This window comes from Panthera uncia (genome assembly GCF_023721935.1).
Source record: "Panthera uncia isolate 11264 chromosome A1 unlocalized genomic scaffold, Puncia_PCG_1.0 HiC_scaffold_17, whole genome shotgun sequence".
In the NCBI taxonomy this organism is placed as follows: domain Eukaryota; kingdom Metazoa; phylum Chordata; class Mammalia; order Carnivora; family Felidae; genus Panthera; species Panthera uncia.
Genome location: NW_026057577.1, coordinates 78,016,117 through 78,030,972, shown reverse-complemented (window position 1 = coordinate 78,030,972; position 14,856 = coordinate 78,016,117). Strand labels below are relative to the sequence as shown.

Here is a 14,856-nt window from a genome sequence, read left to right as displayed (position 1 = left end):
TCAGTTTTGAAGCTTGGAAACCCTGGCTTAAGTTCCATTCTCACAACCTGCCTCTAATTTAAGACAACTCACCTCATTAAAATATGAATAAATGGAAAAGAAAAAAGTTCTGCCTACGTACAAAATAACTATAGTAAAAGAAACGAAACTTATTAAGCATTACTGCACACAATGAAACTCAGTAGAAAATTGTTCATGAATCAGATAAAAATATAAATGTAGTTATATGTAAATTTAGGCTAAAAAATGAACAATTATGGCCACAAAATGAGAAAAATAGCTAGAAGAAGGAAGCTATGGAATGCAAGCTGACAGAACTCAGGAACAAAATTAAAAGGAAAAAACTTAGAAATGAAAACTAAATTAGAAGCAAACAGGGAAGAAAAGACAGCATAGAAACCAATGTGGAGCATAGAAATGAGGGGGGATGAAGAATATAGAATAAAAATAAGAGAAAAGCATTAGATAAAAGGGACAAAAATAAGAGGAAAGGAAGATCTGACATAGGGATAATTGAAGTTTCTAAAGAAGAAAACCAAAACAATCCAACAATAAATATTTAAATTTTTAGTTAAACTTCACTGAAATATGATATTTAGTAAATGCTGGAATAATAAGCAATAATAATAATGAATAAAGACTGAAATAAAAAAGATTTGTGTTTACATTTTGGAATGACACATCAAGTAAAACTAGGGAAATTTACCCAAGCCAATAAACATTGAGATACAGTGTATTAAAACTGTTATATTTAAAGGTGAAGAAATAGTCCTTCTGTCGTAAAAAAAAAAAAAAAAAAAAAAAGAGGAAAGCAAACAAGTTTGGCACCACATTTGTCCCCAGCAGCATTCAGCTCTAGAAAACTAGAAACACTTAAAAGATCACTGAGGAAAGAAAATGTGAACTAATTATTTTGTCATCAACAAACTGCCCTACAATTATAAACAGCTTTGATATGGCAGAAGTGGGAAATGTTGTTAAGAGATACTTCTTAAGAACTGAAAGCAAGACAAGTTATAATTAGCCAAGATACATGATTAGGAAAACTTTGATAATAGGTCCGTTGGTGAGCGTTGGATAAGTTAAAACAAACAGATTTAACTACTTATATTTAGCTAATATATTTTTTAAATGTAATTAATTTATGCTAGAACTAAGACATACACTAATCCGAGCATAAAGGTAACAAAATAGAATGCAATATATTATGCTTTGATAAAGTAGAAATTATACCACTAACAAAAATTGGGGAAAGAAAATGGATCAAAAGAAGGACAAGCATCTTGGATACCTAATAGATAATAAATGGGGAGTCAAGGGAAATCATCTTAATAGACATTATAATGAAACATAATATATTCAAAAGAGTGCACAGATCACAGGTATACAGTCTGATGGAAATTTTACAAAGTAACCACCACCAATGTAACCACAGTCCAGTTCAAGAAATCAATAATTATAAGTATTCCAAAAGTCCTTCCACTAACTCCTTTCTTGTCACCAACCCCTTCATCACTTAAGGTTACCACTATCCTGACTTCTATCCTGAATAGGTTAGTTTGTTCTGTTGGAACTTTATGCATATAGGAGATGATAGCATGTAGTCATTTGTGTCTGTATTGTGTTACTCAACAATATGTTAGTAAGAGTCATTGTTGCATATAAAATAAATTCATTTTCATTGCCCTATAGCAGTGCTGTCCAATCGTATTTTCTAAAATAATGAAATGTTTTGTATATCTGTTGTCCAAAATAGTAGTTTCTAGCCACATGTGCGTATTGAGCATTTGAAATGCAGTTAAGTATGAATGAGGCACTGAATTTTAAATTTTATTTGGTTTTAATTGACTTAAATTTAAGTAGGCACATATGGCTAATGGTTACCATATTGTATAGCATAGTTTTATAGTAGTCCATTGTATGAGTATACTAAAATTTGTCCATTTGTTCTTTAGTTAATGTTTCTAGTTCAGGGCTGTTATGATTGCTATTTCTTTTCTTTTTCTTTTCTTTCTTTTTTTTTTTTTTAACATTTATTGATTATTGCGAGACAGAGAGACACAGAGCGTGAGCAGGGAGGGGTAGAGAGAGGGGAGACACACAATCCGAAGTAGCCTCCAGGCTCTGAGCTGTCAGCACAGACTCAGAGCCCGACACGGGGCTCGAACTCATAAACTGTTAGATCATGACCTGAGCGGAAGTTGGTCGCCTAACCAACTGAGCCACCCAGGCACCCCTATGATTGCTGTTTCTATGACCATTTTTCTATTTGTCTTTTGGGAAACATATGAACAGATTTCTATTGAGTTCATATATAAACAATAGAAATGCTAAGTCATAGTGTTTACATATATTGGGCTTTTTAACAAATTTTAAAAGTATTTGCACAAATCCATTCTTCTAGCAGTCTATGATTGTTTTCAAGTTGAGCAATTTTGATGGGTGTGTGTGTTAATATTGTGATTTTAATTTCCTTATTCAGAGGACTGATATTATTGAATATATTTTCCTTTACTTATTAGCCATATGAATATGTAATTTTGTTAAATGTCAGTTTGATTTGTTTGTCTATTTTTAAATTGAGTTAAATCATTACTGATTTACAGGGTTTCTTCCTATACAGTATCTATACCCCAAGTTGGGGGTCGCTTATCATATATATTCATAACAAATATCTTTTCCAACTCAGTGCCTTGCCTTCTCAACAATGATGTCATCTTTTGAGTGAAAAATTTTTTTATTTAATTTATTTATTTTTATTTTTTTAAAGTTTATTTATTATTTATTTTGAGAAAGAGGGGGAGCAGGGTCAGAGAAGAGAAGAGAGAGAATCCCAGGCAGGCACCGTCAGTCCACACTGTCAGTGCAGAGCCTGATATGGGGCTTGAACCTATGAACCATGATATCATGACCTGAGCCAACATCCATGCTTAACCAACAGAGTCATCCAGGCGCCCCACAAATTTTTGATTTTAATGTCCTGTTTAGGAAATATTTCCCTAACCAAATTATGAGGACATTTCCTATGTTATTTTAATAAAAATTATAAAATCAGTAATTCAGCTGGAAATAATTTTTTACTTAAAGGCTGTCCTTTCCTGGGGCACCTGGGTGGCTCAGTCATGATCTCATGGTTCATTCAAGCCCTGCATCAGGCTCTCTGCTGTCATCACAGGTTTCAGATCCTCTGTCCCCTTCTTGCTCTGCCTCTCTCCCACTCATACTCTCCCGCTCTCTCTCAAAAATAAACATTTTTTTTTAAAGGCTATCTTTTCCCTGCAGCAGTGTACCAACAGACTATATATGTGGATCTATTTCTGTACTCTGTTCTGTTCCACTGGTTTATTTACGTATCCTTATACCAAATTACACTTATTCATTCATTCATTCATTCATGCATTCATGCATTCATTCATTTATTCATGTATTCATTTATTTGAGCGAGAGAGAGTGCACTCATGGGGGAGGGGCAGAGAGAGGGAGAGAGAGAATCCCAAGCAGGCTCAGTGCTGTCAGCATTCAATTTCACCAAACCTGAGATTATGACCTGAGCCGAAATCAAGAGTCAGTCACTTAACCAACCCAGCCACCCAGACGTCCCCAGTGTTAAATTTGCTAATATTTTGTTTAGTGTTTTTGCATCTGTATTCATGACTAAGGTTGCCTTATAATTTTTCCCTTTTTATTAATGTGCTCGTTAGGTTTTGGCCTTAATGTTCTGGTCTCATGAAATGAGTTGGGAGATATTTCCTTTTTTCTTTGTATCTGGACTATTTTATGAGGGTGTAGATATATATATACGTATATACATATGTACATACGTATATACGTATATATATACGTATGTACATATGTATATACGTATATATGTACATACGTATATATATACGTATATACATACATTTATATATTTAATTAATAATATATATATTTAATTAAATATTTGGAAGAAATCACTTGTGTTGTCACTGGGGATGGGAATTTCTTCATGAGATTTTAAATGGAATGCTTGTGTGTGTGTGTATGTGTGTGTGTGTGTGTGTGTGTGAGAGAGAGAGAGAGAGAGAGGAAGAGAGAGAGAGGGAGAAAGAAACAAATCTTTTTGCATTTATCTTTATAATTCCTATCATTTTACTTTTATGTTTATTATGTTTTTATTTTATTCACATATATCTTCTGTATATTTGTATATGTTCCTTTTCTATCCAAATATGAATATAGCTGCATTCCAAAAGTCTTAACATGTATTTTTCTCATCCTTTCAATTCAAATATGCCTCTCAATGTATTTTTTACAATTTTAACCACATGTTATTTAGAGGTGTATAGTTTAGGGGCACCTGGGTGGCTCAGTTGGTTAAGCATCTGACTACACCTCAGGTCATGATGTCACAGCCCATGAGTTCGAGCCCTGCGTCAGGCTCTGTGCTGACAGCTCAGAGCCTGGAGCCTATTTCAGATTCCGTGTCTCCGTCTCTGTCTCTACCCTTCCCCCAATCATGCTCTGTCTCCCTCTCAAAAATAAATAAAAATTAGAAGTGTATAGTTTAATTTCTAAATATTTGGAAATTTTCTTGTTATATTTTGTTACATATATTTACATAGACATGAATATAATTAATATTCTATTATTTTTAGTTCGAATCCACTGTGTTCAGAGAACATATTTTTATGTTTTTTTCCTTGAAATTTCTTTGGACTTACTATTATGGTGCATTTGTCCATTATTTCTGTCATTTTTGCTATATACATTTTGAGGCTTTTATTAGTTGAAAACAAACTTAGAATTGCTACAACTTCTTGCTTTATTGACCCCTTTATCCCTTGAAATATTCCTTTTTATCTCTAATAACTTTTTGTCTTAAAATTACTTTTTATGACATTAATATTGCTTTATCAACTATATTCTTATTAGCATAATATATACTGTTCCATTCTATTACTTTTGATCTTTCTCTGACCATATATATTTAAGGTATATCTAGTAAGTAGTATACAGTTGACTTAAAAAAATCCAGTCTAACCACTTAGATTTCAAACTAGAGTATATAGAGTATTAAATTAAAAATAACTGCTGGTACATTTGGATTTTTCTCTCATTTTAGTGTATGTTTCAAAATATTTTCTACTCGTTCTTTTACTTCTTTTGAATTAAGTTATTTTAGTTTTCATTATTTTCCCTTTATTATTTTGCTAATTTTGCATTATTTTATTCTTCTTGTGGTAGTCAAGACATTATTAAAGTATATATAGTTCATTAGAGTCAAATTAAATTAGTGCTTTTCCCACTTTCTGGATAATTCAAGGATCTAAGAATATTTTAACTCCATTAACTCTCTTCCAACCTTTTATTATTGTTGTCATGTATTTTGATGCTACATAAATTTTATAACCTAAGAGTGAAACTGTATGTATGTTTAATATCATATTAACCAGAATCTTTATTTTTTCCTACATTTTTGTGCTTTCTTCAGAGATCATTTATTTCTTCCAGAAAAAATTCTTTTACTGTGGGTCTGGTGGAAATGAATTTTGTTCATTTTTTTATTTGTTTAAAAATGTCTCGGGGTTCCTGGCTGACTCAGTCAGTTAAGCATCAGACTCTTCATTTCCACTCAGGTCATGATCTCGGGGTTTGTAAGATCGAGCCTCAGTTCTGGCTGTGTGCTGACAGCGCAGAGCCTGCTTGGGATTCTCTCTCTCCCTCTGTTTCTGCCCCTCCTCCACTCGCATGCATGCTTTCTCTCTCTCTGTCTCAAAATAAATAAACTTCTTTAGAAAGTCTTTAAATCACCTTTATTGTAAAATTATATTTTGACTATGGAATTTCAAGTTGGTGGTAATTTTAGTACTTTAAAGAGAAATATTTAACTTTCTTTCTGACTTCTATGAGAACATTTTATTACTATTCCTTTGAATGTAATATGCCTTTTCTCTAGATGCTCTTAACATTTTTTCCTTGTCCTTGGTTGTCAGCAATTTTAACATGATATTCCTTAGTATGATTTTGTTTATGTTTATGCTGCATGGAGATTTAAAATTTTCTTACGGCTTTGAAAGACAGGCTTATTGTCTTTTCCACTTATCTATTATGATGGTAAGTGTATTTATTTGCTAGGCGGCCATAGAAAGGTATCACAGAATGGGTAACTTAAACAGTAGCTGTTTATTTTCTCACAGCTCTGGAGGCTAGAAATCTGCAATCAGTGTGTGGGCAGCTCTCCTGAGGGCTGTGAGAGAAGGATCTGTTCCAGATCTCCTTGGCTTGTAGATGGCCATTTTTAGTCCAGTCTTTACATTGTTACAGTCCATATTTCATGTCGGTGCACATGTCAGTGTCCATATTTTCTCTTCTAATAAAGACACTCTCATATGGGATTAGGCCCACCCAACTGATCTCATTTTAGTTTGATTACCTCTCTACAACCCTGTCTCCAATATGATGGCATTCTGAGGTACTTGAGGTTAGGATTTCAGCATATAAATTTTGGAGGGACACAATTCAACCCATAGCAGCAAGAAACCATCCCCAATTTATTACTTACCAGCACCACATTATCTTCATGACTGTGAGTTGACTGGACTCAATAAGGTAGTTCTTGATTGGGGTTTCTCATGAGCTTGTGGTCAGATGCCACATGACACTTACTCATCTGATAGCATGACTGGACTGGATTTCCAAGACAGCTGACAATTCAGGCTAACTTTTGGTGGGAGCCTAACTGGGGCTGATTGACCACAAGTAGCTTACTTATGTGACTTGTACTTCTGCTAACAAAGTATTATAGTTCCAAAAGGGGGTGTCCCCAGCTTTAGTGTTCCAAGGGACCCAAGCATAAGCTGTAAGGCATAAGCAACAAGGCTTTATTTGACCTAGGCTAGAAGTCCAAGAATGTTACTTTTCTGCATTCTTTTTGCTAACAAAATCATTATGTTTCAGGAAGAAGATCATTAAGTTCCGCTTTTTGATGTCACGTACAACTAGCATGTATACAGAAAAAACAAAAACAAAAAAAAAAGGAATTGATGACCACCATTTTGGGTGATTATCTACCATACCCACTTTCATTGATTTAGGAGAATTCTTACATATTGTTTCTTCAAATATTCCTTTTGCTCCATTCTTTCTCTATTCACCTTTGGAATATTAATTATACATATCATAAACCTTTTACTGTGTCCATGTGTCTCTTACTATCTTTTGCATTCTATTTTTATTTGTTTTTATGTTTTGTGCTTCAGACTAAGTTTTTTCACTTTTCTAATTTCCGATGTATTAATCCTATCTCTACCTGCTTTTCCAGTTACCTACACTCTAGTTTACTAATTATATCTTCATCTGTGTTTAATGAGCTATGCAAGTCACCTATTGAATTCTTAATTCTAATCAGTGTATTTTTCAGTTATAGAATTTCATTTCCTTTCAAGATTCTAATTCTCTGAAAAAATTATCTGTCTTATCGTTTATATTCTTGGGTATATTAATTCCCCAAATTTAAAATCTCTGTTAGGTATCTAGTATCTGAATATTCTGTAAAACTATTATATTGTATTTTTTTCTCTTGGCCCTGTCTTTTATAATTCTGTAATTATTTTTAATAATGTATGGAATTTTGTGTACTAAGAACAATAGAGGCTAGAGACATTAATAACTCCCATTTTTTTTTAACAATAGCTTTATTTAAACACACAGAATTGGAACAGTTCCCTGTAATCCAAACAGGAATTTAGTTGGTTTGAGGTTGGGTTTAAGTCTCTAAAAGTCCTTATCAATATCCAGATTGCTTTTATCCTAAGCTATAGTCTATTAAGAAATCCTGAGTGAAAGAAACATATGTTAAACATAGGATCCTTCATTCTTGGTGAGAGTTGAATGCTAGTGTTTGTCTTCCAGTTACAATAAAACTTCCAAGAACAATATTACCAGTTCTTTTTATATTGTATTAGAAATAATAGCCAATATATTTAGATAAAAATTCAGTAAGCTCCAGTATATAAAAAAATAACACACACTTAGAGCTACATGCACTCATGCACATACACAGACACACACACACACACACACACACACAAATTCAGTTAAAATTAATTTTTTAACCTATATTAACTGGAAAATGAAAACAGACTAAGGTCTTTAGTCTGATTAACATAAATAAGTGCATGTCGTTTTCCTGGTTTTAATATTATATAATAGTTACATAAGCTTTCATCACTGGGGGATGCTGGGTAAAGGAACACATGGTACTTTGTACTACTTTTATAACTACCTGTCAGCTTCAGAAATAAATAATTTCAAAATAAAAAGTAAAAAAAAAATGAAACACACACATGTACATACACACACATATGAATATTACAAAAATAGACTGACTTAACAGTTGGGGAAGATGTATTCAATATACAGATAGAAGACCTAACATCACCAATATATTAGTTCTTTTTGAGTTAACTGATAATTTTAATGTAATAATTAATAGAATAGAATTATTGGACTTTAAAATCTGATTTTAGATCTCTTAGGGAAAAATAACAAGCAAGAATAGCTTGGGAATCTTAAACAAAGGAGCACAATAATGGAGCTTTAGTCTCATAAGCTAAAATGTACCATAAAATTTTAATTATGAAAACAATATAGTATTGATTTATGAATAGAATGACAGTAAGTCTAGAAATAGATCTCAAATTATATGGGGATTTAATGTAAAATGAAAGTGAGATCTTAAAGAAGTGAATCAAAGATTCATCTTTTAGAAAGTGGTTTGAGTGGGGCACCTGGGTGGCTTAGTTGGTTTAGCATCTGACTCTTGAGTTTGGCTCACATCATGGTCCCAGGGTCATGGTACTGAGCCCCACATGCCCATGTTGGGCTCTGCGCCGGGTGTGGAACGGGCTTAAGATTCTCTCTCTCTCTCTGTGTCTCCCCCAACTCCCAGCTTATGCTCTCTCTCTCTCTTTCTCTTTCTTGCAAAAAAAAAAAAAAAAAAAGAAAGAGGGGTGCCTGGGTGGCTCAGTCAGTTAAGTGTCCGACTTCAGCTCAGGTCATGATCTCACAGTTGGTGGGTTTGAGCCCCGCGTCGGGCTCTGTGCTGACAGCTCAGAGCCTGGAGTCTGCTTTGGATTCTGTGTTTCACTCTTTGCCCCTCTCCTGCTTGCACTCTGTGTCTCTCTCTCTCATAAATAAATAAGCATTAAAAAAATAATAAAAAAAGAAAAGAAAGAAAGAGAAAGAAAGAAAGTAAAAAAGAAAGAAGGGGGAAAGAAAAAGAGATTTGTTTGAGTATAATGAGATTGTCCTAAGGGGGAAAAAATTATCCAGAGTATAAACACACCAGAGAAAACTAAAATGGAACAAAGGTTAAAAAAAAAAAAAGTGCTAAGCAATACAAGTGCTAGAAAAAAAAATTGACTCTGGGTGCCTGGGTGGCTCATTTGGTTGAGCGTCTGACTTCAGCTCAGGTCATGATCTCAAGGTTTGTGAGTTCAAGCCCCACGTTGGGCTGTGCACTGACAGCTCAGAGCCTGGAGCCTGCTTCAGATTCTGTGTCCCCCTCTCTTTCTGCCTCACCCCTGCTTGTGCTCTGTCTCTGTCTTTCAAAAATGAATAAACATAAAAAAAATTTAGAGCTTATCTCTTTAAAAAAAAAAAAAAGAAAAAAAATGGACTTATTTCACTATTATCTTTAAAAGAGCAAGGTATTGGGGTGCCTGGGTGGCTCAGTTGGTTAAGTGACCGACTTCTGCTCAGGTCATGATCTTGCAGTTTGTGAGTTCGAGCCCCGCGTCGGGCTCTGTGCTGACAGCTCAGAGCCTGGAGCCTACTTCGGATTCTGTGTCTCCGCCTCTCTCTACCCCTCCCCTGCTCACGCTCTGTGTCTCTCTGTCTCTCAATAATAAATAAACGTTAAAAAAGAAAAGAAAAGAAAAGAAAAGAAACGAACAAGGCATTTCCAACTATGACTCAAAATCTAAAAATGGGAAAGACTGAAAAAAGGTACTCCATAAAATTAAAAATAATAACCAAAGTCAAAATTCAAGCAACAATAAGTATAAGCAACTCTTATCATATAAAAAGATTAATCCCTCTAATAAGTAAAGCTCTCTTATGATTAACAACTCTGTAGAAAAGTGGAAAAGCATCAAAGAGAAAGCAAAAATGCAAACGTGAAGGAATGTTCAGCCATACCCATAATAAGTGACATAGAAATTAAAATTTTAATGTGATAGTATTTCTTATTTATCTAGGTGACAGGAATAAAACTTTGATTATAGAATCTGTTTATGTGGCCATGTAGAAACAAGTACCTTCATAATATTGCTTGAAAGAGCACAAAATAGTACATCTCCTGTGAAAGGGGATCTTTAATACCTAAAAAATTTGCAGATGTGCTTATCCTTTATGCCAGCACTTATACTTCTTGAAATCCTTATTGTGAACATCCTGTAAACAGATACATTTACATCTGTAAGTTTATCTATATCACATATGTATATGTTTCTATTTCATATATATATATATGATATGATATATAATATACATGGGTGTATGTGTATGTGTGTGTATGTGTATATATATATATATGAAACAAAACAGTGGGAAAAATCTAAGTGTGAAGGAGCAACAGACTGGTTGAATAAATGATTGCATTTTTGCACATGAAATATAATGCAACTAAAAAAATTAATAGGGTGGAGCTCTATATTCATGTAGGAAAGGATCTTAATATATTGTTACACGAAAAAAGAACAGTGAATATAGTATGCTACTTCCTGTGAAGGAAGAAATAAATATAGAGATATGCATTTACACTTATTTGTATTTGCATAAAAGAACACTAGGTATAAAAAAGAATGTAATTAAAATCGTAACCTAAAGGTAACCAAACCAAAAGGAGGGGGTAGAAATAGAGGTAGATGACAGCAAGGGTGGAAGCAAGCAGGTTTCTTCAGCATATTCTCTTTATATTGTTTTGCTTTCCAAAGCATGTAATTATACTACAAATTCAACAAATAAAGTTTAATTTTAAAAATACAATAAGATTCAAAGTCAAAGACATAAATTGTGAAATCGTTGTCAAATGAGTGATAATTAGAGTCAAGAAAGAGGGGTAGGATGGGGTTTGTAGTAAGCCAATGGGCCTACAGAAGGCAACAAGAAAAGATAGGTTACATGATAAAAATAATGTATTTAAAGGCAGAGGACTAGAGGGATTAAAATTCCAGAGAGAACAGAAGTTTTTAGAGGTGAATTGGAGATCTAAAGCTGTCCCTGAGATTCTTGGCCAATTCTTGATGAAGGCTAGATCCTGACAGTCTGGACTAGGTCCAGGTAGAGGGTCACCCCTGGGGCAAGCAAACTGGCAGAGTTATTGGTGATTACATGGGACTAAGAATGACAAAATTGTTTTTCTTCTGGAGAAATTTGTTGAAATCTGACGCTGTGTGAAGTAAAGTCTAAACAGAAAAGTATCCTAACTTGTCTGTATCTCTCTATCAGGGGCTCATTAAGAAAAACTAGTTCTTCAATTCTTTCCTTTCCAACAGAGCCCGACTTGGGGCTTGAACCCGCAAACCGCAAGATCATGACCTGAGCCGAAGTCGGCGGCTTAACTGACTGAGCCACCCAGGCGCCCTCCACCAAAAAAATGTGTCTTGACTAATAAGTATTCAATTATAATTTTAAAACACACTGCAAAGAAAATGCAGTAAAATTCGATGAGAAAATTATAGGCTGGTCTAACTCTGCGTGAGGATTCAGAGAGGGTGTTCCTGAAGAACTGATATTTAAGCTGAGCCCTGAGGGATAGGGGATGAGTATTCACACAGTGGGAAGGACAAATGTGAAGATTCTGAGTGGGAGAAGTAGCTTTGTAAGATTGTTGTGTTGTAGAATGTCGTGAACAAGGAGGGTAATGAAGGCAAAAGTGAGGTGTGAAGTGGCATCCAGTAAGACTGATGTGATAAAGCTGACTCTTGTAAATGTTTTTTTGCAATTCTAGGTTTTATCATAAGAACAAGGGGAAGCTGTTAAAGGATCCTACGGGAGACAGTGAAGTAATCAAAGTTTCACAGTACGAAAAATCACTTTGGCTCTTAGGTGGAGAGTGGGCTGAAAGTATAAGGATGGTTGTTGGGAGATAAATTAGGAAGTCATTTCATTTTTTTTTTTCTTTTTTTTTTGGTTTGTTTTCAGGAGAAAGATATAGACTTGGAATAGGCTGGTGGAATTAGAAATTAAATATATATATATTTTAAATCAAAGAACCAAAAAATGTATTTTTAAAAATCACAGTATTTGGTTATTGGCTCTGGTCCATGAGGAAAAGGATGGGATCACAGGTGCCTCTTTTCACATTTTGGACTTGAACACTGCATGATGGTGGATGACAGCTCCACTTGTCATGGGGGAGCACTGGGGAAGGAGCAGCTTTTGTGCAAAACAGGAATTTAAATCTAGAGCTGATGTCTTATAAGAATGATGTGGAGTGGAAATATAAGTTTAGAAGTCATGAGAGATAGTGGAAGCTGCCTTTTTACATTTTGGAAGAGTACTAACAAATTTTTGTTTATTCCATGATATTCTTAAGCACCCTATTATAGCCTTACTTATTAGACAATATACAAAAAAACATTCGCTTCATTCATTTTTCATTAAATATTTTTAATACAAAGCTATTATTTATTTTGTGCTATTCATTTAACTGATGGAAAATCCTGGGAACCATTAATCTTTTTATCTTGTATATCAGAAGTGAAGATACAAAAATGCTTCTTTTTTAAAAGTTTATTTAATTATTTTGAAAGAGAGAGAGAGAGAGAGAAAGAGAGAGAGAGAGAGAGAAAGAGAGAGAGAGAGAGAGAGAGAGAGAGAATCCCAAGTAGGCTCCAAGCTCAGTGCAGAGCTTACATGGGGCTTGATCTCATGATTGTGAAATCATGACCTGAACTGAAATCGAGTCGGAAGCTCAACCGAATGAGCTACCGAGGCGCTCCCAATACATAAATGCTTCTTAATAATGCTACTTATGAATTATGGTCAGTTCTATATATGCTTCGGAAAGCAATGATAATCCATGTAATAAAACTACATGTGCTAAATGAAGCAGAACACTCAATTATAGTTAGGGATATTATTAATATCTCCACTTTATACCAAGACCTATACTAAAGTGTAGTTCTAAAATGTGACACTTTCTTTTTCCTCCCTTAAGAATCTGCTTACTATGGAAGTATAAATTATTTTTTTATTTAAAAATACCTTTATCTTTTGAGGATTGGTTAATTTGTTTTCATTTTCCTAGTAGTAAACATTTGAGGAAAGAATATTTCTACCAGGTTGATATGGGTGGAATTATCTTACTTTTTGTGAGATAGTCACAAAATATTGTATGAATGCTACATTTTAGTATATTGAGTTGTTTGGATGAAAATATTGGTCATATTAGTTCATTGTGCAAGTCCTAGAACAAGGAAAAAAATGGTAAGCAAAGAGTTTTTTTTTTTTAAATAAAATGTAGTTTTTATTTTTTTACTTCCTAAAATGTTCAATGGTTTATTATTTTTTATTGTATTTTCAATTGAGTCTCCAAACTGAGACTATCAGGGTTAGTCCCTAACCACTATTTCTTTTTTTTTTTTTTAATTTTTTTTAACGTTTATTTATTTTTGAGACAGAGAGAGACAGAGCATGAACGGGGGAGGGTCAGAGAGAGGGAGACACAGAATCTGAAACAGGCTCCAGGCTCTGAGCTGTCAGCACAGAGCCCGATGTGGGGCTTGAATTCACGGACCGTGAGATCATGACCTGAGCCGAAGTCGGACGCCCAACCAACTGAGCCACCCAGGCGCCCCTTATGCATTTTTTTTAAAACAGATACTTGCTTTGACCTATAGGAAATAAAGAGAGCTTCATTTTTTATATTTGGAAAATTATTTTTGTTTATTTTAGCTTTTGAATAGTGAGGGTAACAGAGGTCCAGCAGGAAAGAGAAGGGGCTCTCAAATTAGGATAATTTAAGCAAGGTTGAAGAAAGTGGCTATTTAAAATGTGGGTGGAGTATAAGAATCATAAGGTATATAGTGCAGTATCCCTGGTCTGTTTCCACTTGCCCAAAAGAAAACAAGGGTAGGAAAGAGAGAGACCTGTAGAGAGGACTGCTTTGCCTAGTGACCTAGTCAGCAGGATTTCACTCTGGGGAGAGAAGCTGGGAAGAAACACCTTGACCTCACTCTCCTTCCTCGCTCTCGAGTACCCAATTGGCAAACTGTAATTAGAAGCCAGAAGGCAAGAGAGCCTATTGATGTAGCACATTTAGATCAGTCTCTCAAGACAGAGATAAAGGTAAAGAAATGTAGAGTGGATCTCACAGGGGAAAGAGGAGAAATATAAAGTAGTGGATGTGTACCTCAAAATGGAGAAAAGGTAAGTGTGATAGTTAGTGCCAAATTTTTTTTCAGCAAAGGAAAAAAGAGGCTGGGGCAGAGGGTCTGGCCCATAAATGTTTCCTCCTTGTGAAGAGCAAGAAGCTTTGGAATCAGTTGGCAAGGGGAAGGATATGAAGAATTGAAGGAATTGTACTTCTTTAATTCACCTAGATTGAACTCTGTTAACTGGCTAAAGATTTTTAGTTTAACTGATGAAGAGTAAAAAAAATAACAAAAAATTTATAATAATAATAAAATAATAATAGTAACCTAGCAAATTCTCTAAAGTTATTAATAGCAATGTTTTGATAATATCATTACTCTTTGCTCACAGGATTGTATCTGACAATCAACGTTCTTTGGCCTTGGGTTTGGCCCTTGTGTTTTTGAGAATATTTGGTATGGACTTTCGGCAATCTTTTATTACAGTGAATTG

General features: G+C 34.4%; 1 protein-coding gene across 1 annotated transcript in view; it reads left to right on the top strand.

Annotated features, from left to right (window-relative positions):
- Nucleotides 1-14,856, top strand: part of SLCO6A1 (solute carrier organic anion transporter family member 6A1) — a 45,269-nt gene that overhangs the window by 25,439 nt on the left and 4,974 nt on the right. Inside the window, exons 4-5 of the mRNA XM_049647687.1 lie at nucleotides 11,996-12,067; nucleotides 14,755-14,819. Of these exons, the coding sequence (XP_049503644.1) occupies nucleotides 11,996-12,067; nucleotides 14,755-14,819 (137 nt within the window). The remainder of the gene's footprint in view (nucleotides 1-11,995; nucleotides 12,068-14,754; nucleotides 14,820-14,856) is intronic.